Raw genomic sequence first — 23,301 nt, forward strand, 5'->3', positions numbered from 1 at the left:
TCAGTGGTGATCACAGTTTTGTTGTGAGAACACCAGATTTGATGTCTTTGGATCTACTGTCTGCTCTGGTTTCTGCATTCCTGCTGACAGAAATATTTTCCCCAGTGTTCTCCTGATGGCCTTTTTCATCTCAGCGTTCCTCAGTGTGTAGATCAGTGGGTTTAGCATTGGAGTGACCACAGTGTAAACAATGGAGGCCACCTTTTCCCCAGGGTATTTCTTATAAGGCTGGGCATAGGTGAAGATGGAGGGGATGAATATTAAGCTCACAACAGTTATCTGTGTTCCACAGGTAGACAGAGCTTTTCGCTTCCCTTCTACAATGCATATCCTTATCTTAAGCAAGATGACAATGTAAGAAATAATCAAGATTACAAAAAGGCTGATGAGGATCACTCCACTGTTAAACACCATCTGGAGCTCAGCCTTGTGAATGTCAGTGCAGGCCAGTTTGATGACTTGAGGGACGTCACAGTAGAAATTGTCCAGTACATTTGGGCCACACAATGGCAGCTGGAGAAGAAAAGCAGTTTGTGTAACAGAATGAAGAAATCCACCCAACCATGCAGCTGCCAGCAGCCCTGTGCAGGTGTTGCAGTTCATGATGGCCAGGTAGCGCAGTGGCTCACAGATGGCCACGTACCGATCCACCGCCATCCCCAGGAGCAAAAACGACATCGCTCCCACAATGAAATGGAAGAAGAACATCTGGAGGAAACACTGATTGAAGGAGATGATTGTGTGCTGGGTGAGGAGGCCTGACAGCAGCTTGGGAGTATTGACTGAGGAGTCACTGATGTCAAGGAAAGCCAGGTTGGCCAGGAGAAAGTACTGGGGGGTGTGGAGCTGGTGATCCACAGCCACAGTGGCAATGATGGTGAAGTTCAGCAGCCAGGTTATTACATAGATGAGAAAGAAGACCACAAAGAGACAATACTGCAGCCTGTGGCTCTGTGTCAGGCCCAACAGGACAAATTCTGTCACAGTGGTGGTGATGTTCATTGATTCCATTCTTTATCCCTGCACAAACAAGAGCAATAAAGATGACTATAAATATGTGTTGGACTAAAGAATTAATAAGACATAGAATCATAGAATAATTTATGGGAGGGATTTCTGGAAGTCATCAAATCTCACAAGCTCTGTGGACTATTCAAGTATATAACCAGTCTTATAGGGGAAAAAAAAAAAAAAAACAAAAACAAAAACAAAGCAAAACAAAAAAAGAAAAACCAAAACAAATTCCCTTACATTTAGTGAGAACTTAGGATGTTCCAATTAATCTCTCTTGCCTTCCATCTTATTGTTGTACACCTCCAGGAAGGCTCTATCTCCTCTGTATCCTCATCTATCAGCTAGTTATACACAGAAATGAGGTTTCCCCTTAGCCTTCTCTCCTGTATGGTGAACAAACCCAGTTCTCTCAGCTTCTCCTTGAACCAGCCCAGTGATTCATTTGCAGGCCCTCCAAGGAAGTCAGTCCAGTGTATGTACCACTGCCTTTCTTGTCCTGGAGTGCTGGGGTCTTGGCTCAGTCCTGCACTGAGGAGGGCTGGGACCCTGCACCAGCTGGCCAGACCTTTGCTAGCAGAGCTGAAGATGTTTGTCACCTTCTGTGACAGAGGAACACATTCCCATCTCCTATTCAGCTGTTTGTCTACCAGGGCCATTATCTACAAAGCTGCTTCCTGGCCCCAGTCTCTGCTGACTGCACAGGCTTGCCCTTTCCCAGATGCAAGATGACATATTTATTTATGTCAGGCTTTATAATGTTCATGTCAACCTATTTCTCCAAACTGTCCCTACAAATACCAGTCTTGCCATCCAGTGTACTGACTGTTTTCCCCATTTTGCTGTCCTCAACAACTTCTATCACCACATGAGTTTGTGTAAAGTCCCTCTCTATTTCTCTGGTAGGCCACTTCTTGGTACTGGAAGGCTGCTGAAAGGTTTTCCCAGAGCTTTCTCTTCTCTCCATACATTAAATAACTCCAGCTCTCTCAGCCTGTTCTCACAGGGGAGGTGCTCCAACCTCTTGAATTTATCTGTGGCCCTCCTTGGATCAGGAGCTCCACGGTCCATTTGTGCAGGTCCATGGACCCAGAGGTGAACACCATTCTGCAGGTGGGGTCTCAGGAGTTTTTGGGCAGAATTATCTCCCTGGACTTCTGGCCATGCTGCTTTTGATGCAGCCCGGGCTATGATTGGTTTCTGGGCTGTGAGTGGACATTGACAGGACATATCAAGTTTTTCATGCACCAGACATCCTCAGGTCCTCCTCTGCAGGGCTACTCTCAATCCATGCACTGCCCAGCCTTGGGACTGGGGTCCATGTGCAGGAGCCTGTGCTTGGCCTTGTTGAACTTTCTGAGGTTTGCCCCAGCCCACTTCTGTCCTGTCAGGGCTCCTCTGTATGGCATCCCTTCCCTCTAGAACACCATCCACACCACTCACCTTGGGAAGCAGCACCTCTGCCTGGAATGCACTTCACCTAAAGCAGGGACTTGCAAGTTAGGCTGAGCTGAAGCTCATCCATGGAGCTGCAGGGGCTCTCTGTGTAAATAGAGACAAAAGAGTCACCCACACAGGACCTGCTTTCCCTAATCCTCCACTCCCACCATTGGGGCTGCCTGGACATGTAAGTCCACATTAGGCCAGGTGATCTGTGCACTAAAAAATAAATCAGGACAGGGGATGTGGCTGTGTCAGCTCCCATCAGAGTCAAGAAGTCTGCAGAGGGAATGTACTCACCCTAAAGCAACATCACTGTGGCCAGGCTACTCCTCCTTGGCTCCATGGGCAGCTCAGTCTCAACCCCAATTTATTCCCAACTTCTGGTCTTCTCATGCATTAGATTATTACAAAGATCTCTGCATCACAGTCCGTTTACAAACTTCTTTTCAGTCAGATAAATGGCATGAGTTAAAAATCACAGTGTCTCCAGTTCTGGAAAAATACTGTTGTAATATTCAGTGAATTTGGAGACACTGTGGGGAAGTTCTAAGAGAAGATGGCAGCTGCTCATCGGCACCCACAGCCCAAGATAATTGAACCATCTCCCTGATGGGAAATTATTACCTCTATTTGGCTGCTGAAACAAAAATCTAATTTCTTAAAAGAAAAAGCCACATGTGGAATAAACCACAACTTTTTTTATTTCCCCCTATAAACTGTTAAACTATTCCCAAAAATGGAATTTCAGAGAATTGTAGAAATGAGAACTTCCTGCACATTTCAATTGCCTCTGGTGAATACCCTGCAGGGATACTGTAATTTTTTCCCATAACAGTTTCCACCTTACTGTCAGTGAATAATACCATTTTAAAGCCTTATATACTTAATCCTATTTTCTGCTTAAAAGTTGCAGATTTTTTTCCACAGATCCAAAAAGGAAAGCCACTTTTTCTAACAATCCACAATTAATACTGTGGATTCTTTGTTCTGATTTCCCATTAAAAAATAGTATTTTCACAGAAGCTTGGGGGACAGAAAAAGCAATTTGCTTTCAATTGTAATCCAGCCTTTCTCCTCAGTAATCTCTCTACCATAAAAGTAAGATTGAGCTCCAGCAAAAACCTGAAATACAGAAATGCTGAGACAGGTATGACTCATGCCTGCCTTCCCTCAGACATCTCCCGACACATGGGGAGTGTCTCTGAAGCTGACTCTGTTAAATAAGATTATATATTAAAAGTGATAAACAAGCATTTTCAGGTGATTTCCTCTTTCGCAGTCTAATCACTGCCACTGGTAGCATGTGGAATTATTCATCCTTCCAGTATTTTTGGCAGAAAGAGCAAATACCTTCAGCAAACTCCCGTTTCTGTGATCCAACTTCACACAAGCTATGAGATTCTCAAGTTACAAGATAAAACAGCACAGCTCTAATCAGAGGAGCAGGAGATGCAAACCTACCTCCAACAGAAGACTCCAACAACCTTCCCCTATAGGATTCCTGATGCCTTTGTTAAGGGAAATGATGGGATTTAAGAAGAAAGCAAAATCCCAAATCACCTTGCACTTCTGGTCATTCCAAAACAGTAACAATAATATAATTAGCAAAACTAGATTTTGTCACCGTGGGGCTAATTAAAAAGTTCTTGTAGTGCTTCATGTCATGTGGATTAGGACCACGTGCAGATGAAGAAACCTTGTGATAATTGGAGAACTAATATGGGAATTTTCATGGCAGTGTAGTCACTTCTCCCCCTTGCAAGATGAAAAAATGCAAATTACAATTCTCCCAACCATAGACTTGCTGCCCTGGAGGCTGTGTTCAACTGTGCTTTGAAATAAAAGTTCAGTCATTGCTACAGGATTTTTCTATCAGTAAAGCCTTCAGGGCAGTGATTCTAAAACACTTCTCTGCACCTTTGCAAAGTGAATTTTTCTGGTTATACAATAAAAACTTGGTCTACACATACACAAATGGCACAGATGCCCACCAGCAGTACCAGAGCCACCACAGTAACCTAACCAGAGAAATGGACACTGATCCACCTCTTCCAAGAGCTGTCCCCAGGAGATCCAGCAGCCCCAGAGCTGGGTGTGCTACCTGTTCCAAGGAGTCAGTGGGAACAGCTTCTGGGTCAGCTCACAGACTGAGGCAGAGCTAATGCCCAGGAGATAAAGGACCATTGTGGAATGGAGGGAGAAAAGCATCTCAGATGGTTCTAAGATTTACTAGGGATGTTTAGGGGAGGAACAACACTTGTGTGGCCATGCCCTGCTCCTGCTCAGCAGAGTCAGGATTTCCTGTCTGGGTGAGGGATCTCCATTCTGTGTGCCTATGTGGGCTGCAGCTGGAGTCACAGTGCCCATGTGTCCATGGTGCCAGGTGCCATTGGCCTGCTTGGCCACCTGGGCACACGTGAGCTCATCTTGAGCACCTGTCAACCAGCACACCCCGGTCCGGTCCTTCCAGCTTTCCAGGCCCTCTTCCCTAAACTGGAGCACTGCATGGGCTTGTTGTGACCCAGGTGCAGGACCCAGCACTTGGCCCTGATGAGCCTTCTACCACTGGCCTTGCCCCATGGATCCAGCCAGAGACCCCTGTGCAGAGCCTTCCCACCCTCCCAAAGCCACCATCCAAGCTGCTGTCTGCCAGCTCACTGGGCAGAATGCACTCAATGCCCCCATCCAGATCACTGATGAAAGATACTAAACAGGACTGGCTCCAGTACTGAGCCCTGGGGAACACCAGCTGTGATGGGCCACCAGCTGCAGTTACGTCCCTTCCCCACCACTCCTGGCACTCAGCTGCCCAGACTGGTCTGTAGCCAGTGGAGAGTGTGCCCACCCAGGCCATGAGCAGCCAGTGTCTCCAGGAGAGCACTGTGGAAAATTGAGTCCAAGGCTTTACTAAGTCCATGGTTCAGCGGAAATGAAGGGGCAGAAGGAAGGGAAACACCAACTTTAATTAGAAATCAGTGTCTTACAGTTTGTGAAAGAATGTGTAGGGCAGACAATACAAAAGGTGCAGAACTATGACTGAAAACTCTGAATTAAGCCTTGCTGTCTTTAATACTGTGTTGCAACTTAGCAGTCAGCCCAGAGGTAACCCCAAAGCAAGGCACCAGTGCAGACCACTCTGCTCTGCCAGATGAGATTAAAACTCCAGGATCAGCCTGGCCACAGAAGTCCCTGGTGCCTGGAGAGATGTGGCTATCACAGCCAGACACTGGGCTTGCCTGTACAAACTGACACAGAGCTGTTATTGATCCTAAGTGCCTCAATGTGTTCCTGCCTATTGCCTCTACTGGAGGAGCAGTGACTGCAGCCCCTGTTGGCACACACAGCCCCTGCCTTGCCCACAGGGATCACTGCCCGTGAGTACAGCCCATGAGGAGCCCCATTCAGGCCCCAGGGGAGTGAAGAGTGCAGCCTCTGTCCAGCCCTGCAGCAGCGGGCAGTGTCAGCGGATGTGAAAGGAGCATGTCAGCTAATTTAGGGGTATCTGCTCAAAGGAGTCATAAAAGGCAGAGATAAACCAGACATGTGATGGGGAGGATGTAATGAGAACAAACCTAATCAGCCACGCAAAGGGGTAAGGATGTACGAGGCTGAGAACATTTATTTTTATAGTAGGGAAGTAATAGGAGACACAGCCATAAAACCTGGCCAATTAGCATTTACAAGGCAAGTTACAAGAAACAAACGGCATACTCACACTAGCTGATGAGCTCTCAAGCCATAGGCAGCCTAGGACTTTGCAAGTGATAATCACGATGCAAAGCTCAGTGTCCAGGATGTTGAATGATGGAAACTGGGATGTCAGCCGTTGAGGAACTACACAAGGACAGGGAGCAGCCAGGAGAGGTTAAACAGAAAAAGGTTATAAGAGGCTGGTTGGGTGTCAGCCTGCACCAGTTACTGCTACTCTGGCTGTGCTCTACACTTGACCACCACAGTCCTAGTTTATTTAATCCTTCTGTAACTCTCTGTGCAGCCTGCCAGGGTCCCATCTGTGCACTGCAAGGACCAGTGCCAGCTGCTGGGCAGCCAGCATGTGTGGATTTGGGGCCAGTTCCTGCAGTCACACAGGGAGACAGGGAGAGCAGAGACCCGGCCTGTGGTAGCAGCTCCTGGAGCCAGTGGGAACTCACCCTACAGCCCCTGAGGCAGGAATACTCCATGCCCACAAGAGCAGCTGCTGTGGGGCAAGCATGAACAAGGGCAGCGAGGGGCTGCAGGCCAGCAGCTGGAGTAGGACTCACAGCATGTCTGCTGATTCTGGGAGAGGTAACTCTGTGTACACCCACAAGCCAGGTGTGTATGCAGCAGCAGAAATTCAGAGCAGCTGGCAAGTAGGAGACTCCAGGTATGGGCAGGGTTATCAGGAGGGCAAGGGATTCATCGTGGTACCTGGAGATACCTGCAAGCATAGTGTGCCTTTGGGATAAGCATCTGAGTGATGCTGTCTTTGGTGTGTCAAGCTGGAGGAGCTGACAAGGAGAGGACCTGTGGGATGGGTCAGGAGGTCCGTGGTCCTGCGGGGTCCTGTGGACCCTGCTGGAGTGCTGGGTGGACAGAAGGGTCACGCTAGTGCTCAAAGGATTTTTGAGTGTGTACATCCTTGTGAACTCTGAGGGTGTCACCTGAGTCTGCCAGCCCCACCATGCATGATGCCAATGTGTCACCTGCATCCTGTGTGGGGGTGCTGCTAACAGCAGCACATCGGCAGGGGCTGTCTAACAGCCATGTCAGTGTCATCTGTGTGTCATTGTCCACATGTCTGTGAGTGACAGCAGCTCAGCATCAGAGCTGGCTGATCCTAGGTACTGGCCCCCAGGCTGGGATGTCCATGGCCACACAGGAGGGCCCTGGGTCCCCAGGCTGGGATGTCCATGGCCACACAGGAGGGTCCCAAGTCACAGCTGCTGAAGGCAGCAGCTGCTTCTCACATGGCTTAACAAAAGCATTCACCTCTAAAGGAACAGAGACACCTGGCCCAAGGCAGAGGGGCACAGCATTGGCTCAGACATGCCTGCAGAAACACTCTGGTAGCCCTGAGCACTGCAATGGCAGCACTGAGGTAACACAGTGCCTGTACTCAGGATCACATGGCCTTGCAGCCTGGGGACCAAAGGTCACCAAAACTAGACACATCCAATCGAGATTTCAGCCTGCTGTCACCCAAACATGCACCTTTTCTGTCTCTACTGCAGAGAAAGGGGCACGGGGCATGCACAGATTTATCATGATGAGTCTTAACTGCACTCAGAAGATAGTGCTTCCACATCCCATGTACAGATTCACATGACAGGAGCTCATTTAAACCTGTGATGTATTTAAGACACAAACACCATGCAGAGGCAACTTTTCAAAGATCCTGAGTCCCACATCCAGGCACAGAGTCCAAGGCCTGGGAGCTCTGCTTAGTGGCAGTCTTCTGTGGGATACAAAAAACCTCTTTCGGAAGAGCTGAAGGTGGCAGTTCTTCTCCAGCCACAGCTGTTCTCATTTCTAATCACAATCCAAAGCCATTGCAATCATCAAGGTTTATAGAGGTACAGCAATTAACTGGGCTGGCTAACGAAAGGATGCTGCAGACCACATCATCTGAGGAAGCTCTGAAGCCTGAGGCTCTAAAAGCTCAGCTGAAATAACTAAAGCAGCACTGCTGACTGTCCCCATTGCACTGGCCCACAAGGAACTGGGTCTGTATCTCAGAGTATGTCAGCCTACTCTCATGGGCAGGAAACTGAAGCTCTTGGGAAAAGGAAGGAAGCTGCACCTAACTTACAGGCAGCAAAGACAAAGTCCAAGCAACCCACATCTATCTCAAACCATGTTGCTTTCATGACTATTCCCAAAGTCCCATTTCACCTGGCTGCTGACACTAACTGCGGGGACTATCTCCAGTTCCATCTGCAGTCCCACTCTAATTTTCCTGCCTGGAAAGCCAGCAGATTGCCATTCTGTCTCCAGTATGTACTGAGCAGAGTCAGGAGAGTGGGGCATCTAGACTTCACCAAAACTGATCCTTCAGCTACTCTGATTACAGCATGGCATAAACCAGCAATATGTAGTCTGCTGTTCTTCTGGATGGTCTTTATCTGCCTGAAGTGCCTTTGAATTGCATTTTCTAGCCCTACTTTACATCACACTAGGAGTATTTCTCCAGAAGTACTGCTATAATAAACTTCACTGCTTTGTGGACTTCACACACTGCAACCCACTTCAGGACATGGAATTGGGTCAAGGGAAGCACATGGATATATTTTCTGTCACTACGAGATGATGAAATTACAATCTGCTTTACTAGGGAAGAGGTACTGCTTCCCAAGGCAGACCAGGCAGCTTGGATATCCCCAGTGCCCAGTCAGGGGAACACCCTGAACACAAGCAACACCTCATGGGATCAATAAAAGAAAACCACCCTAGTCTCAGTTAAGCACAATGAAGGCAATAGCTGAAATGTTCCTTTAGAATAAAACTGTGACTTGCACTGCCTCACACAGTGATGTACCACCCAGCTCTCCTGAGCTCAAACAGATCTCATGGGCACTCAGCCAAGGCAAAGCAGTCCAGGGGCAGTTTGTGTCACCCTTTCCCCTGCAGGCTGGCAAAACAGGGTTCTCCCTCATCCCTGCCATAGCACAAGGGGTGTGGAACCATGGAAGGGTGTAACTCTTCAGGCTAGACTCAGCTGAAGGTACTGACACATCAACTTGGTACCAGCCACAAGAAAAGAGAGGGCAGTCTCCATGCAATCTCTATTCAGCACCCTAAGATGGATCTTCTCCCACAACCACCACGACCAAGAAAGAGACTTATGCTCTTCTTTGCCTGTCATCATGGGGAAAAACAGGAAGGGCGATTTCCACTACCATGGAGGAATTACAACAGCATTAGGATGAGTTTTCTGCTGCACATCTCTCAGGGGAGAAGACATTACACCCCCAGCTGCTTTGCCAGCTGTTCACACACCATGCAAAAGGGAAGATGGGCAATTCCACAGTGACAGTCCTTTGAGGTGCTCATGCCCTTCCCCATATGCAGGTAATGTTAAAATTCATGTGGCAGTAAGAGGGATGATTCCTAACTGGGGATGCACACAGGGAGATACAGGGGGAAAGGATTGCTCACCCCTTCTGTATGTGGATGGGGAAGTGCCAAGGGGCAGGACTCCCCTCTTTGATGGGAAGGCATGTGAGCTCACACAAAGAGGGCCCAGCCCGGTTGGGCAGGCCTTAAGCCACGATGTCCCTCAGGGCTGCAGGCAGCTCAGGGAAGATGAATGAGTAGCCGCTCTCCAGGGTGCGTTTGGGCAGCACCCTCTGTCCCTCCAGCAGCATGACCGCCCGCTCTGCCCCAAAGACAGCCCGCACGGCCCAGGCGGGCACCGGCAGCAGCGCCGGGCACCCCAGGGCTGCCGCCAGCTCCCGGGCAAAGGTGCCATTGGAGGTGCCAGGGGAGGATGGGGCAACGCCGTTGAGGATGCCTTGCACAGACTCCTTCTCCAGGGCATGACACACAATCCCAGACAGGTCCTGAATGTGGATCCACGGGAAGGGCTGGAGTCCAGAGCCCATGGGGCCTCCAAGTCCCAGACGGAAAGGTAGGAGCATCTGAGCGATGGCACCGCCATCTCGACCCAGCACTACACCTGTGGGGAGAACACAGTGAGACCAGGTGCCCCTGCCCAAAGGGCAAAAGCCCCTTCACACACAGACCTACAAGCACGAGAATCCTTAGAGGGCTGGAACAGGACCCCAGCAAGGAGAGACAGAAGAACTGATGGCCTTTACCCACCTCTTCCCACTCTTGCCCCAGCAGTAAAGCAGTCACCATTACTAAGCAAGATGCCCCATCTCACCTGGTCTCACCACAACACCACGAGTTGGGCTCCCAGGGATGAGAGCTGCAGCCTCCCACGAGCTCACCAGGCGTGAGAAGAAGTCAAAATCCCCTCCTGGACTGTCTTCGGTGTACTCAGCTGTGGGGCTGGGCCGGTAAAAACCTGCAGGTTGACAGCAGAAAGGGGTTCAGGGTTGAATGATGACACCAAGCCCCCTCCTTCCCCATTAGACCACCTTCTCTGCCTCCAGGAGCCCAGAATCCCTGTGAGAAAAGGCTGAGAGAACTGGGATTGTTCAGCCTGGAAAGGAGACCTAATTGCAACCTTCCAGTACCTGAAGGGAGCCAACAAGAAAGCTAGAGAGAGTCTACAGGGGCCTGGAGTGCCAGGACAAGGGGAAATTGCTTCAAATTGAAAGTCAGTTAAGGAAGAAATTCTCCCCTGTGAGGGTGGGGAGGCTTAGAGGCTGCTTAGAGAAGCTGTGGATGCCCACCCCTGGAAGTGTCCAAGGCCAGGCTGGACAGGGCTTGGAGCAACCTGGGATAGCGGAAGGTGTCCCTGTCATGGCAGGGGTGGCACTGGATGGGCTTTAAAGCCCCTTCCAACCCAGACCATTCTGGGATTCTGTGAGAACTGGGACATCCTCACATGAACAGCACAGGGTCTCTGATGGCAATGCTGACAAGTTTTTGAACTACCAATGTGCTCTACAGGTTTAGCAGGATGCACTAACACTCAAGGCAGCCCCAAAACCCAAACAGGCCTGCAAGGAACACACTGAGCTGACTGGAAGGTTTCTGCTTTAATATTGGGCTTCACAGAGGATAAACCATGGCAGCTCTAAAGATAAACCTCAGCTTTAAAGACTGCAGCCAGCAGGAAGTAGGAGATAATGCACAGGGCTTCAGCTGAGGCCTTACTGACACAAACTGATTCTATGGGATTCCTAAAGGCTTTCACAGGAAAACACAGAAAAGCTTCTGCCCTAATGACACCAAGACAAAGCACAGGGACCCAAATTCCTCTCCAGCAGCACTAAAAGCTTAGCAAGGCTTGCCTAAGTGCAGTGGCACTGATGGCAGTAAAGCTGACATTTCAAGGCAAGGCAGGTGCTCCTGAGGAACTGTGTTTTCTGCAGGTAAAGCCTCTCCAGGTCAGCAGGAGTGCTGTCTTGGCCAGGCCCAACCAATACCTACGCCAGTGACGAGGACCCAGGCACGGGGGGGCTGCTCAGCAGCAGCGATGGCTTCGGCCAAGGCCTTCGTGGTCTCCACCCGGCTGCTGATGATCTCCCTGCAGAAGGCATCACCCCACCTGGGAAAGGGAGCCAGGGATTAAACACCTCACAAGGACACCCCAGGGAACACTACCACCAAGGGGGAACCCAGCCAGCACCAGCTCACAAGCACAGGAGAGAGCACAGGAACTCCCCTCACTCCAGAGCAAAGGGAGGATGTGACATCTTTCAGCACAAAGGCAGGGGAACTTTGGAAGATGGTGGCTCTTCAATTCCCTTACAAGATTGTAGGGTTTGGACTGCCTTCAGACAAAGTCAGCAAATGAGCTAGACACCAAAGCTGGTGATCCTCCTAGAAGTGAAACTTTGGTTCTAATTTTGCATTAACAAATGTAGGCACAGCACCTAATGTCCTTTTGGAAATGTGGAACTCATTTTCTCATTTCTGACCTCCAGCTGTAGATCCAGGAGGGAACCTTTCTTCCAAAGGTCTCTCAGAACCTACCAGGCCCACAGAAATGTTCTGGGTACTTGAGGATGCAAATGTCAGCAGCTGGTTAACTCAAGAGCTTCCTGATCATGTTATTTCCTCCCTTTCCACATTCTCTGACAACAGTGGCCTTTCTTACCTCCACCTTGTCCCAACAGCAATGTGGAACATCAAGTTACCTGCGGAAAGGGTTGAGGACATTTTCACCAGCCAAGTTGACCACAGCATCGCACGGGGGCAGCCCAGAGTGGGACAGCTCCTCCTAGGCAGGGGTGACAGAGACATCACACATCAGGCCTCCCCTCTGCTCAAGCCTTGCCTGCAAATAAGCACAGCAGGCTCCCAAGAACTTCAGCCAGTTTCTTCCTGACATTTGCAGAGACAAGCACAAATGGATATGGTTTTCCTTCTCGGAGCTACAGCAGGACCCATTCCAATGATTGTGACCCACGGAGCACCCAGCAAAAGAACATCCAGAGGAGTTAGGCCTCCCATGGCAGGGTCCCTCTATGCCATGGAAAGCCAGAGCCCTGTCACATTCCCCCTGCTGCGAGCACTATCATCTCATACCCAGGTGATCCGATCCTTGCCCCCTTGTCGCGACACATGGGTCACTTGGTGCCCTCGGCTCCGCAGCAGCTGGGTCAGGGCTCTGCCCACGAAGCCTGTCCCGCCACCTGGTGAGGGAGACAGAGAAGCCGTCACGGCTGCAGCCCTGGGCCATCACCGCCCGCAGCAGGGGCGGCCCTGCCTGGGGCTGCAGCAGCACTGCCCGCGCACTTGGCCAGCGCCACACTCGGGCGGAGAGGCGGCGGGCAGCACCCGCAATCCAGGCCCGCCTGCCCCTTCCCAAAACTCCGTTCCGCCCGCCACTCCTGCACTCATGGCCCCCGTTCCCTCAGGAGCCCCGCACCTTCACACCGCCGCTCCCTCAGGCCCCCCACCTCAGACCGCCGCTCTCTTATGCCCCCCCCCACCATCATCCTCAGACCCCCACCCTCACGCCCCGCTCCCTCACGATCCCGCTCCCTCACAGTCCCGCTCCCTCACAGTCCCGCTCCCTCACAGTCCCGCTCCCTCAGGCCGCACTCACCCACCACCACCCGCATTGCCGCGCTGCGCATGCGCCGAGCAGCGCCCGCCGCGCGTGCGCCCCCGCCGCGCACAGCGCCCCCCAGCGGCGGGGAGGACCCTTAAAGGGCCAGCGCGCCCCAGCGGCGGCGCCGCGCCCGGAATGGCGGCGAACCGGGCTGGGACCGGGACCGGGACCGGGGACACTCGGGGAGCGGCCGGGGACACGGGGAGCGGCCCGGGACACTCGGGGACCGCCTGGGCCCAGGGGCTGCGCCTGATTCCGGGCTGAGCAGCGGTGAAGCGATACGCGGAATAAATAAATAGACTCCACAGCCTGGGGTAGTTCTGTATTGTCAGCACTTGCCACAAGTGTGACACCTCTCCAAAATCCTGTGACCCGAGCCTCAGTCTGACTCGCACTTTATTCCCAAAGCTGTTCCATATTCAATACATTGCACTACTTTTTCATGCATATTCAACCCCTGGCCCTGCCTGTCCTCTCCTCTCATGCTAAATTTAAATTTAGCTATTTCTTAAATAATAAACTATTTAATAAATTAGCTATTTCTTAAATAGTTCCACGCGCTTCTGGGCACGCGTGGTTTGCTGTGGTCGCCCTGCAGGGGTTTCTGGTGGTCTCTGAGGCTGAAGATCATGGTCTTCCTCATAACTGAACTTCTGAACCCTTTCTCTCTTTGTGTGTGCTTTCGGTCCTTTGGTGTTTATCTGTGTGTGTCTGTCAGTCTTGATAGGCTCAGAGACAGGGAAGCTTCTTCACCTGGGTTCTTTGCATCCCTAAGTATTGTTCTTTGTGCAATAAGCTTCAGAAATTTGCATTTCCTTATGCCCTTTGTACTACAGCACAGATTTCTTAAGTAAAAGGTTAAAATTCAACACATAACTCTACAAGCTAGAATATAAATGCTTAAATAATTTTGTTAACTTAAATGAACTCCAAAAATCTCTGTTTCAGAGGGACACCGCAACCCAAGGAGTTTGTCAGGGCAATTTATCAGTTTGTTAATAGTGCAGGAGTGAATGCCCAGAGAAGCTGTGGCTGTCCCTGGATCCCTGGCAGTGTCCAAGGCCAGGTTCCCCTGACCAAACAGGGCTTGAGCAGCCTGGGACACTGCAAGGTGTCCCTGCCATGGCAGAGGGTGGAACAAGGTGGGTTTTAGGGCTCCTTTCAACCCAAAATGTTCCAAGATTCTATGACTCTGTTATTGCGTGAAGTGTTTTTAATATTGCTAGTAGAAAACGAAGAATGGTGCAGTTGGGAATTAGGCAGAGGCTGTTTTCATTAACCCTGAGCCTCCCTTCTTTCTGACACCTGCTTGCATGTGTCCTTGGGGTCATGGGAAAAGAAATTATTTCAAGGATGTAATTCTGCCCCTGGGCTTGAAATGTCTCTTTAGAGATGCCATGAAACACACATTGCAGACACAGCCTCCCACCTGCAGGCAGCTGGAGCAGCCTGTGTTTCATGCAGAGTTGCCTGTGTTGTCAGCTCCTTTTACCCGTGTCCTGTGAAGAATAGAGGGTGACAGCTGCCTCTAGGCAAGATCTGTACACATTGGTGGCTCTTCTGGAGCAGGAAAAAATGCCAGAGATATTTCTACCTACCTACCCTGCTTAGTGCACCTAATCATCTACCCTTGTCTGCACAGCCATAGCCATTGCACCACCTGTCTGTCCATCCATCCATCCATCATCCATCTATCCATCCATCCATCCATCCATCCATCCATCCATCCATCCATCTATCCATCCATCCATCCATCATCCATCCATCCATCCATCCATCATCCATTAATCCATCTATCCATCCATCATCCATCCATCCATCTATCCATCCATCCATCCATCCATCATCCATCCATCCATCCATCATCCATTAATCCATCTATCCATCCATCATCCATCCATCCATCTATCCATCCATCCATCATTCATCCATGCATCCATCCATCCATCATCCATCCATCCATCCATCCATCCATCCATCCATCCATCATCCATCCATCCATCCATCCCTCATCCATCCATCCATCCATCCATCCATCCATCCATCCATCCATCCATCCATCCCTCATCCATCCATCATCCTTCCCCCAGGCCCAGTCTGTCACTCAGTCACAGAACCTTTAGGGTTGGAAAAGACCTCCAGGATGGTTGTGTTTGACTGAACTCCACCATGTGGGCTAAATCACAGCACCAAGTGCCATGCCCAGTCTCCTTTTGAGGACTTCCAGGAGTGGTGTCTCCCTTCACCACAGCTCTCCTTATCCCTCTGGCCACCAGCTCTATGAAAGTGCCATGTCCTGGGGCTAAGCAAGGAAGAAATGGGTTTTCTATGAGAGCCAACTTAGAAATTTGAGACTTAAAGAGTTATTTGCACAGGAAGACTCATCTCTGTGCTTCACTCTTGTCTGAATTTAGCTGTGATGTGCAGAGTGAGGCTGCCTCCACCTGAGCTGGCTGTGTTCCAATGCACAGAAATAAGCTGCTGCCAGAATCTGAGTTTGTGTCCTATTTTACGTGTTCAGTACTCTTAGGTACTCTTCAAATTGTCCAATCCAATAGTGTTAATTATGGCTTTAAAATGCTGGTATAAGAGGCCTCTAAATTACAGGTCAGATGGATTGTGTCTAATTGTGGTTAAATGAAACCTCACTTTCATCTGCTCTAGAAAAGAAATAAAGCTAGTCAGAGAAGAATAAGAAAAAAGAGATACTTTTTAGTTGTCCAAAATAATATAAAAGAAGATGTCAGGATTGTGTGTCACTGTGGTCAGCCATTTAACAGTTTTACTTAAATTCTTACTTTTAAATTCTTATTTTTATTCTGGTTTTATGTGTAAGCATCAATGATTTCAGTGTAATAGATGTAAACTTATGAAATAATTTCATAAAGATCAAACATATTGTCCATTGAAGGATATCCTACATCCTATCAAAAATTGTTTAGTTGAAATAAAGCTACTACATTGATTTATTCAATGTTTCCTGCTTTTACTGACCAACTAGAGACACAAAAGACTCTTGAAAGCTGGTCCTGATGTATTTTTTTTAATGTTCTGTCCTTTATTTTACAAATTTGACACCGAGTTCATTCTCAACTTCAGGAAAGGTGCTAAAAAAACCCTTTCCTTTTTAACTGTTTTTTCAGAGAGCCTTTTACCTCCCTGTTTCGGAGAGTGTAAATGAAAGGGTTCAGCATGGGAATAACAACGGTGTAGAAGATGGAGATGGTGTTGCTTTTGCTGGGGGAGGATGCAGCTCCAGGCTGAGCATACATGAAGAACACTGTCCCAAAGAACAAGCAGATTGTCACCATGTGAGAAGAGCAGGTGGAGAAGGCCTGGTGCCTGCTCTCAGCTGAAGGCATTTGGATGATTGTGATGGCTATATAACCATAGGAGACAAAAACCACCAGGCCAGTGCCCACAATTATTGGGCCACACACAGCCAGCATGACGAGTTCATTGACAAACGTGTCGGAACAGGAGGCGTGGATCACTGCAGCAACTTCACAGAAGAAGTGGTTTATTTCTCTGTGCCCACAAAAGGAGAGGCTGAAGGTGAAGCCTGTCTGGATGGTGCAGTTGATGCAGCCTGACAGATAAGAGCCCAGCACCATGAGCACACAAAGCCTCCTGCTCATAACGACCTGGTAGAGCAGCGGGTTGCAGACGGCGGTGAAACGGTCGTAAGCCATGACAGCGAGGAAGAAAGCTTCTGTTGTGCCAAAGAGAGAGAAGAAGAACATCTGTGAAGCACAGCCAGCGTAGGAAATGCTCCTCCTGCCCAGCAAGAATGCCAGTGCTGCCCTGGGAGTGATGACAGAGGAGTAGCAGATGTCCAAGGCGGACAAGTTCTCCAGGAAGAAGTACATTGGGGTGTGCAGGTTGGGGTCCATCCTGATGGTGAGCACCATGCAGACGTTCCCCACCACAGTGACAAAGTACATGGTGGAGAAGAGAACAGAGAGCAGGACTTGGGGTCCTGCGTGGGATCTGAGCCCCACCAACACGAACTCACTCATCCTGCTGTGGTTTTCCATCTTTGCTTTCAGATGATGTTCCAAAAGGAAATTAGGATGCAGGAGATTGCAGCTAGTTTGCCTGGAGAAGCAGTTATAGAAGAATATGACAAACAATGAGATGTATGAAACATAAGAAATATAAATTAATAAAATTAATTATATTATAAATTATATGTATGAATAATGTAAAATAATATAAATATTATTCATTTAGATATTTACTATAAAATATTACAATATTTTAAAATAATATCATATAAATAATATATAATTTTAAATAATACATAATATAAATAAGAAAACTGAATATAATTAATTAAAATAATATATAATCTAATTATATAAATATAATATAGTGTTTTATTATAGTATATTAATTAATAATTAATAAAATTAAATATATAGATATATAAAAAGGTATCAAATTTATTGATATATCGTATCTTCAGATTTTTGTCACCTATTACAGGGTAATTTGTAAACTAAAAATCTGGTAACATTATTTTCAGTATAAAGAAACATTCTGGATGCAGCTTACCTAACCTATTTTAGTTTAATAAACTTTACAACCAAGTAGAAACAGACATTTCATTCTATAGATGAAGACCTATTTCAGACTCAACTGGCAGGAAAAAAAATCTGATACTAAGATTGCAACTAACCCACAAAAGACTGCTCTCCCGTAAACAAAAGAACAAGGGAACATGCTTCTTCAGATGATGCAAAACAATTGAAAATATATATGTGCCAAGAAATGTATTCATGTGGATAATTGTTTTAAGAAAAAACAAGTGTATTATTTAAAAAAAAATTGCCTTTTTTCATGTGAGAAACTGAGTTTTTTCTTTTATAAATGTTCTTGAATAAAACCCCTTCAAACATTGAGATTTCTGAAATGTTTTCTCTACTCAAATGTTAATTCACACAATATGTTAAAAATTGACCAATTGACAGAATGTTTCAAGTAATTGCCTTAAAATTCTATTAAGTCATTTTATTTTCACAAGCTAGTTGTCCTCTCACCTAGGCTTGAATATTCTATGGTTGATGCCTACTTTAAAACTCATCGTCTGGAAGTCTTTAAATTCAGTGGCCAGAAATAAACACTCCAGCTTTAGAATATTTACTGTAGAAAGTATGAATAATATTTTAAGATTTTCTGGTTTTCTCCATTGATCTAAAGGGAAGTGTGACTGTTGTGCCTGTGCAAAGATGGGTGTAGGTGTAAAAAGCTGAGTGACAGAAATAGTATTTTGTTTGGTTTGCTGTCATTTTCATTAGACAATTTTCCAGCATGTACCTAACCTTTTAAAAGCATTAAATTAATTTTAACACATTTCTCCAGCTATCCCTCCATGGTCCTTGAAATGTAACCTCACCTCTAGGTAACCTCAGAAGGTATTTAATGTATTTAATCCTTTGCTCCATTTAATCCTTTGCTCCATTTAATCCTTTGTTCTTATTTACCCACAAGTCTTAGGAAAGGGAAATAAATTTGGAGAAGAATTTCTCTGTGTATAACCTTGCTCAAATATCCAAATATTTTGGGTTTTTGTGTGCAGGGAGCTCAGGTTTAGGCAGTCAAGGTCAAGTATCCAGTCAAAGCCTTTTCAAGCTTGTTGTCTACAACTCTCACAACTCCTAAATTCCAGAATTACAGATGCATTCACAGTGTGATTCTTCCAGTCTCACCTTACCTGTTCAAAACAGGGGGAAAACAGTCCTTTAGAAGTAGTTGTCTTTGTTAGAAAAGAAATAAAGCCAGCCAGAAGAGAATAAGAAAAAAAGAGATACTTTTGTCCACAATAATGTAAAAGAAAACCAAAATCGTGTGTGATTATGGTCAGCCATTTAACAAGTGTGTGGTCTTGGCTTATTTATTTGAAATTATATTTAAATTCTTTTTTTTATTCTGGTTTTACATGTAAGTGTCAATTATTTAAGTGTAATAGATATTAACTTATTAAATAATTTCATGATAATCAAACATATAATCCATTGAAGGATATCCTACATCCTATCCAAAATTGTTTCATTGAAATAAAAATTACTACTGCTTTAAGCAAATGGCTTTTTGAAGAGGCTGACAAAAACCTCAGTTAACAATGAAGATGCTGGAGATACTTTTTTAGCCAGTGCAAAGAGAAAATTTTTGATTCACCTGAGAAGTCTCTGGAACTGTCTGTCTCTTGGCTGGTCAAACAGAAAGTCCAGAATGCACACACATTCAATATTGGCTTCCTAATGTACTCATTTCCAGAAGATCTAACTGTATTCATAAGCCCTGATTACTACATTCTATATAATAAAAGAAAGAGAAAACAGCAACTTTTAGTCCAGTTCTGTCACTACATTTAACAAAGCAAAGCTCAGATTTCACACACCACAATACACATACCTTGTGATACAGTTATTAAAGCCAGGTTTGGTTTTTCTGGAATTCGGGTTTCTTGAACACTTTGCCAAAGAACACTGAACATTTTTTCTACTCAGCTGATTTTTCAGTAGTCCCTTGTAATAAATACATCACTGGCCTTTCCTCTGACTGCTTCTAAGGGCATTCTCCTTAGCATGTTGCTTATATATACACTTTGATAGGTGTACATAAAAACCACCAGGGATTATGTTTCCAGAGTCCTGGACCTTCACAGCAGACATCTGAAATCTCAAATGAGATATTTTTCCCTTGTGCCATTTTTATTTGCCTGCAAAAGAAGAAAAATATAAGGAATAAAATAACAAATGCAAACAACAAAGTGTAAAACTGTTTTTGTGTGTCTTCTACCCCTACTTTTTTCACAGCCTCTTATACAGAACCCTTCCTGCCCCTTGTAGATTTTTTTTTTCTGCTAAGCAAAGCACTGTGGACCTAATCAAGACCTCATTAGCCATTAGAATCTGCTTCCTCCTGTTGTGGTTGAGACAGAGACAGCACAAAGCGACACACTCCATTTTCAGAAGGCTTCAAACGGTTTTCATTAGAGCCTGCATGCTTTTTATCCATTCTTACAAAGCTCATAATTTTACACTTTGCTCATTGGTCTCCAGAGACAAACAAAGTGCTGATTGGAATAGGCAATTGCAGGTTTCTCTTATTTATCCTTCTTTCTTTCTTGGTTTCTGTGCCAACGACCTTGGTAGGAAATTCTTTCAGGGGTGAACATGGATCCTCTTATCAAACTTCCCTCTGGCTCACAGAAGTCACTGTAAAACCTCTTCCACATCCTTCCAGATTATCAAAATAGAACAGACACCCTTGCCTTCTCCCCAAGCAATAAAGCTTCTCTTCTCTAAACAAAAGCAAGTTTTCACCAATTGTGTTCTCTTCTCTGACTCCAGGAGTGCACTCACCTTTGAAATTTAGAAATAAGGTTCAGGTGAGGGCCCAGCCTCTAAGGGAACACTGCTCTGGAGTGCAGCAGCCACTCCAGGAAGGGAAAAAGCATCTCACAACTCCTCTTTGGGTATCTCAGACACCCTAGGACAGAGCTGTTTTTCAAAAAAGCAAGCTTGCATTCTTCTCAGCACAGGTCTGTCACATTTAGGCTAAATAAATCTGCATGAAATAGATGTTTCTGTTCTCAGTTTTAAATAAATCTGTATGAAATAGGTGTTTCTATTCTTGGTTTTAAATAAATCTGCATTAGATAGATGTTTCTGTTCTTTATATAATGGCTTTCCAAATTTTATGACTGACAATCGAGCAATATCTTCTAAACCCAGACTATCTTACATTTGCATTATTCTTATCAGCTCCTGGAGGCAGAGAGTGAGATTAAGAGAGAAGGAAAGCTTCCCAAAAGCTAAGATTGGACTTAGTCTTACCTTCTTTACTTGTGGGTAGGGACTTATTTACAGTACTTTAGAGATTCTTGACTTTGTGAAAGTGTTTATTAGGAAAAGTTCCAGAAATAAGCTTAAATGCAAGAGAGAACATTCATTCTCAAAAGGTTTGTGTTTGTGTAAGACTTTTCTGTATTCTCTCCTCACCTAAGGAACCCCTGTTGAATTGGTTATGAATTATTTGTGTCATGTTATCTAACAATATTATTGTTATTGTAAATAAATCCCATAATAATTATTATTTGAAGGATTTTCCTGACATTTTTTCAAAACAATCACTTCAAGTCAGTGCTTTAAAACCAGTCAATGTGTGTAGCCAAATCACTGCATTAAAGAAACTTCACACTACAAAATTTCAGTGAAAAACTCACTAAGGAGTACTGAAATGCTATGGTTTGCACTTTATAATGAAAAACTGAGATAAGAAAAGAAATAGATTAGGTGATTATTGGTGTGTCAGTACTTTAATATATTGCAATAAGAATGAAACAAGCTTGATGCTGTATTGATTTTGTCTTGGATAGAGTTAATTTACTTCCCTGCAGCTTGTATGGAAGTAAATTCTGGATTTATGATGAAAAGCATATTGAGAACACAGGAATGTGCCAGCTGTTGCTGAGAAGTTCTGGCACAGGCTGGGAGGGACAGGAGCTCTGAGGGGGCACAGCTGGGCCAGATGACCAGAGACATTCCAGACCATTGGCAGCATGCTCAGCAACAAAAACTGCAGGAAAAAGGAGAAAGGGATGTCCCTCCCAAAGTAACCCTCAGGTGTGATCCCCATTTCCTTGGAGATGGCTGAACATAAAAGCATATGTTATAGATAAATAACATATTTATAGGGTGATAATCTATATCCACGAGTAGTAAAGGAGCTGAGGGTAGTTTGCTTAGATGTCTAAATAGATATGTCTAAACTTTAACTATTTTTAGAAGAATTCATATCTACCTGTATCTGTGGCTCTTGATTTTTAATGCAAAGAACTACTGGATTTTTTTTTTTTTTTTTTTTTTTTTTTTTTTTGTTCCTTTACAATGGTTCATATTTTAATGTATATCCATTTTGTGTTAATTACCTATTTTCTCATAGCAGATTTTCTGTTAATACCTGGATTACAGCCAGCACCCTGCATTTCTGGTGAGAGCTCCCCACTATGGTTAACCTCAAACTTTTCTGACATCTCTCTTTAATTGTGTTCAAGTCCTCAAAAAGGTCCTGCTTGAAACAATTGGCAATACATGGCACAGTATGCACAGACAAGTTTCTTCCAGGTTTCTTCCCTGGAAATTTGAATGTTTCATCTGCCAAACTGGAGAAGTCAGTATTTTGCTAGTACAGAGCACAGAATATAGTTATCAACTCAAACCCAGATTTATATGGTCACATGGAGATGCACTCTGCTGACAGATTTATTTATTTGTTTGTTTATTACAGAATATGAAAAGTTCTGAAGCACTGTGATAGTCTGAACACAGAGCAGTTTTCTCAGAGGCACCATTTCATTTCTAATGGATAATCAGATTTTCTCCCAGACAATCCATGTTTAGCTCAGATTCACCAGCTGTGTTTCCAGACTCCTGCATGAGACCATTACTCCTGATGAAATACTGCTGGATTCAAGGCTCGTGCAGCCTAAAGGAAATATTGAAGTGATTTATCCTCTGTCTTAATTTCTTAATGAAAGAATTTTTTGGTGTGAAATGAGGTTATTTAGGGTACCTTGTTCCCTTGTGGAGCTGAGTGACAATGCAGCTGTACCATGTGAATACCATGAGCTACTCACATTATACCTTCTTAATGCCATATTTGGAAAATTTTCTTCTTCAGAGGATGGTTCCTTTTATCCTATACCAGGTATCTAAGAATGTTACAATTACCCATCCTTTTCTGCTGCCTATTTCTCTCAAGGGATAATTGCAAAATCTTGGACTAAATAAATCACACATAGATAGCTGATTTTCACATGCATTTTACAGTGTTTTCTGGACTCTGTTCCATCTAGGGCAAACAAATCTGGGATTCATTTTCTAGCATTTCCAAACATCTTTAAAAACAGAGCAGTCATTCAGCTGGAAACTTTTAAGGAAGGGTGACAGCATAGATTCTAAGAGGAAAAACAAGCAAAAAAACCCAAACCCACACATCTCAAGTCAAAACCATAGTAGATACATAGATCCAGCATAGATATACCAAGGTCTAGTTCAATAAATATGAGGAATGTTTGCATGGATTAAGGTTTGGATCTCCTGATTTCAGCTGCTCAGCACTGCCAGTTGATTTCATGAGCAAAGCCCCTTCTCTGGGACTCT

The 23,301-nt window shown here is 45.7% G+C and overlaps 3 protein-coding genes across 4 annotated transcripts; all 3 read right to left on the bottom strand.

Moving 5' to 3' along the window:
- LOC110480579 (olfactory receptor 4D2) lies at window positions 1–1,173 on the bottom strand. Its single transcript, XM_021548618.3, has one exon. The coding sequence runs from the start codon at window positions 1,009–1,011 to the stop codon at window positions 1–3; it is 1,011 nt and encodes a 336-aa protein (XP_021404293.2). The 5' UTR covers window positions 1,012–1,173.
- A 4,225-nt stretch (window positions 1,174–5,398) lies between these two features.
- SDR39U1 (short chain dehydrogenase/reductase family 39U member 1) lies at window positions 5,399–13,154 on the bottom strand. Of its 2 annotated transcripts, XM_021548625.3 has the most exons (6): window positions 13,124–13,154; window positions 12,601–12,707; window positions 12,210–12,292; window positions 11,496–11,617; window positions 10,322–10,465; window positions 5,399–10,111 (listed from the first exon to the last, which is right to left on the bottom strand). In XM_021548625.3, exons 1-6 carry the CDS (start codon window positions 13,152–13,154, stop codon window positions 9,696–9,698), a joined length of 903 nt encoding a protein of 300 aa, XP_021404300.2. In that variant the 3' UTR covers window positions 5,399–9,695. The 2 variants fall into 2 exon arrangements, with proteins under 2 accessions (XP_021404300.2, XP_077644396.1); XM_077788270.1 differs by lacking the exon at window positions 12,210–12,292 and having other exon boundaries at window positions 13,124–13,138.
- Window positions 13,155–16,236: 3,082 nt separating this feature from the next.
- Window positions 16,237–17,172, bottom strand: LOC110480580 (olfactory receptor OR9H1-like). The gene has a single exon (XM_021548619.2). The coding sequence runs from the start codon at window positions 17,164–17,166 to the stop codon at window positions 16,237–16,239; it is 930 nt and encodes a 309-aa protein (XP_021404294.2). The 5' UTR covers window positions 17,167–17,172.
- Window positions 17,173–23,301: the final 6,129 nt, after the last annotated feature.

Source organism: Lonchura striata, chromosome 25 (assembly GCF_046129695.1).
Source record: "Lonchura striata isolate bLonStr1 chromosome 25, bLonStr1.mat, whole genome shotgun sequence".
Classification (NCBI taxonomy): domain Eukaryota; kingdom Metazoa; phylum Chordata; class Aves; order Passeriformes; family Estrildidae; genus Lonchura; species Lonchura striata.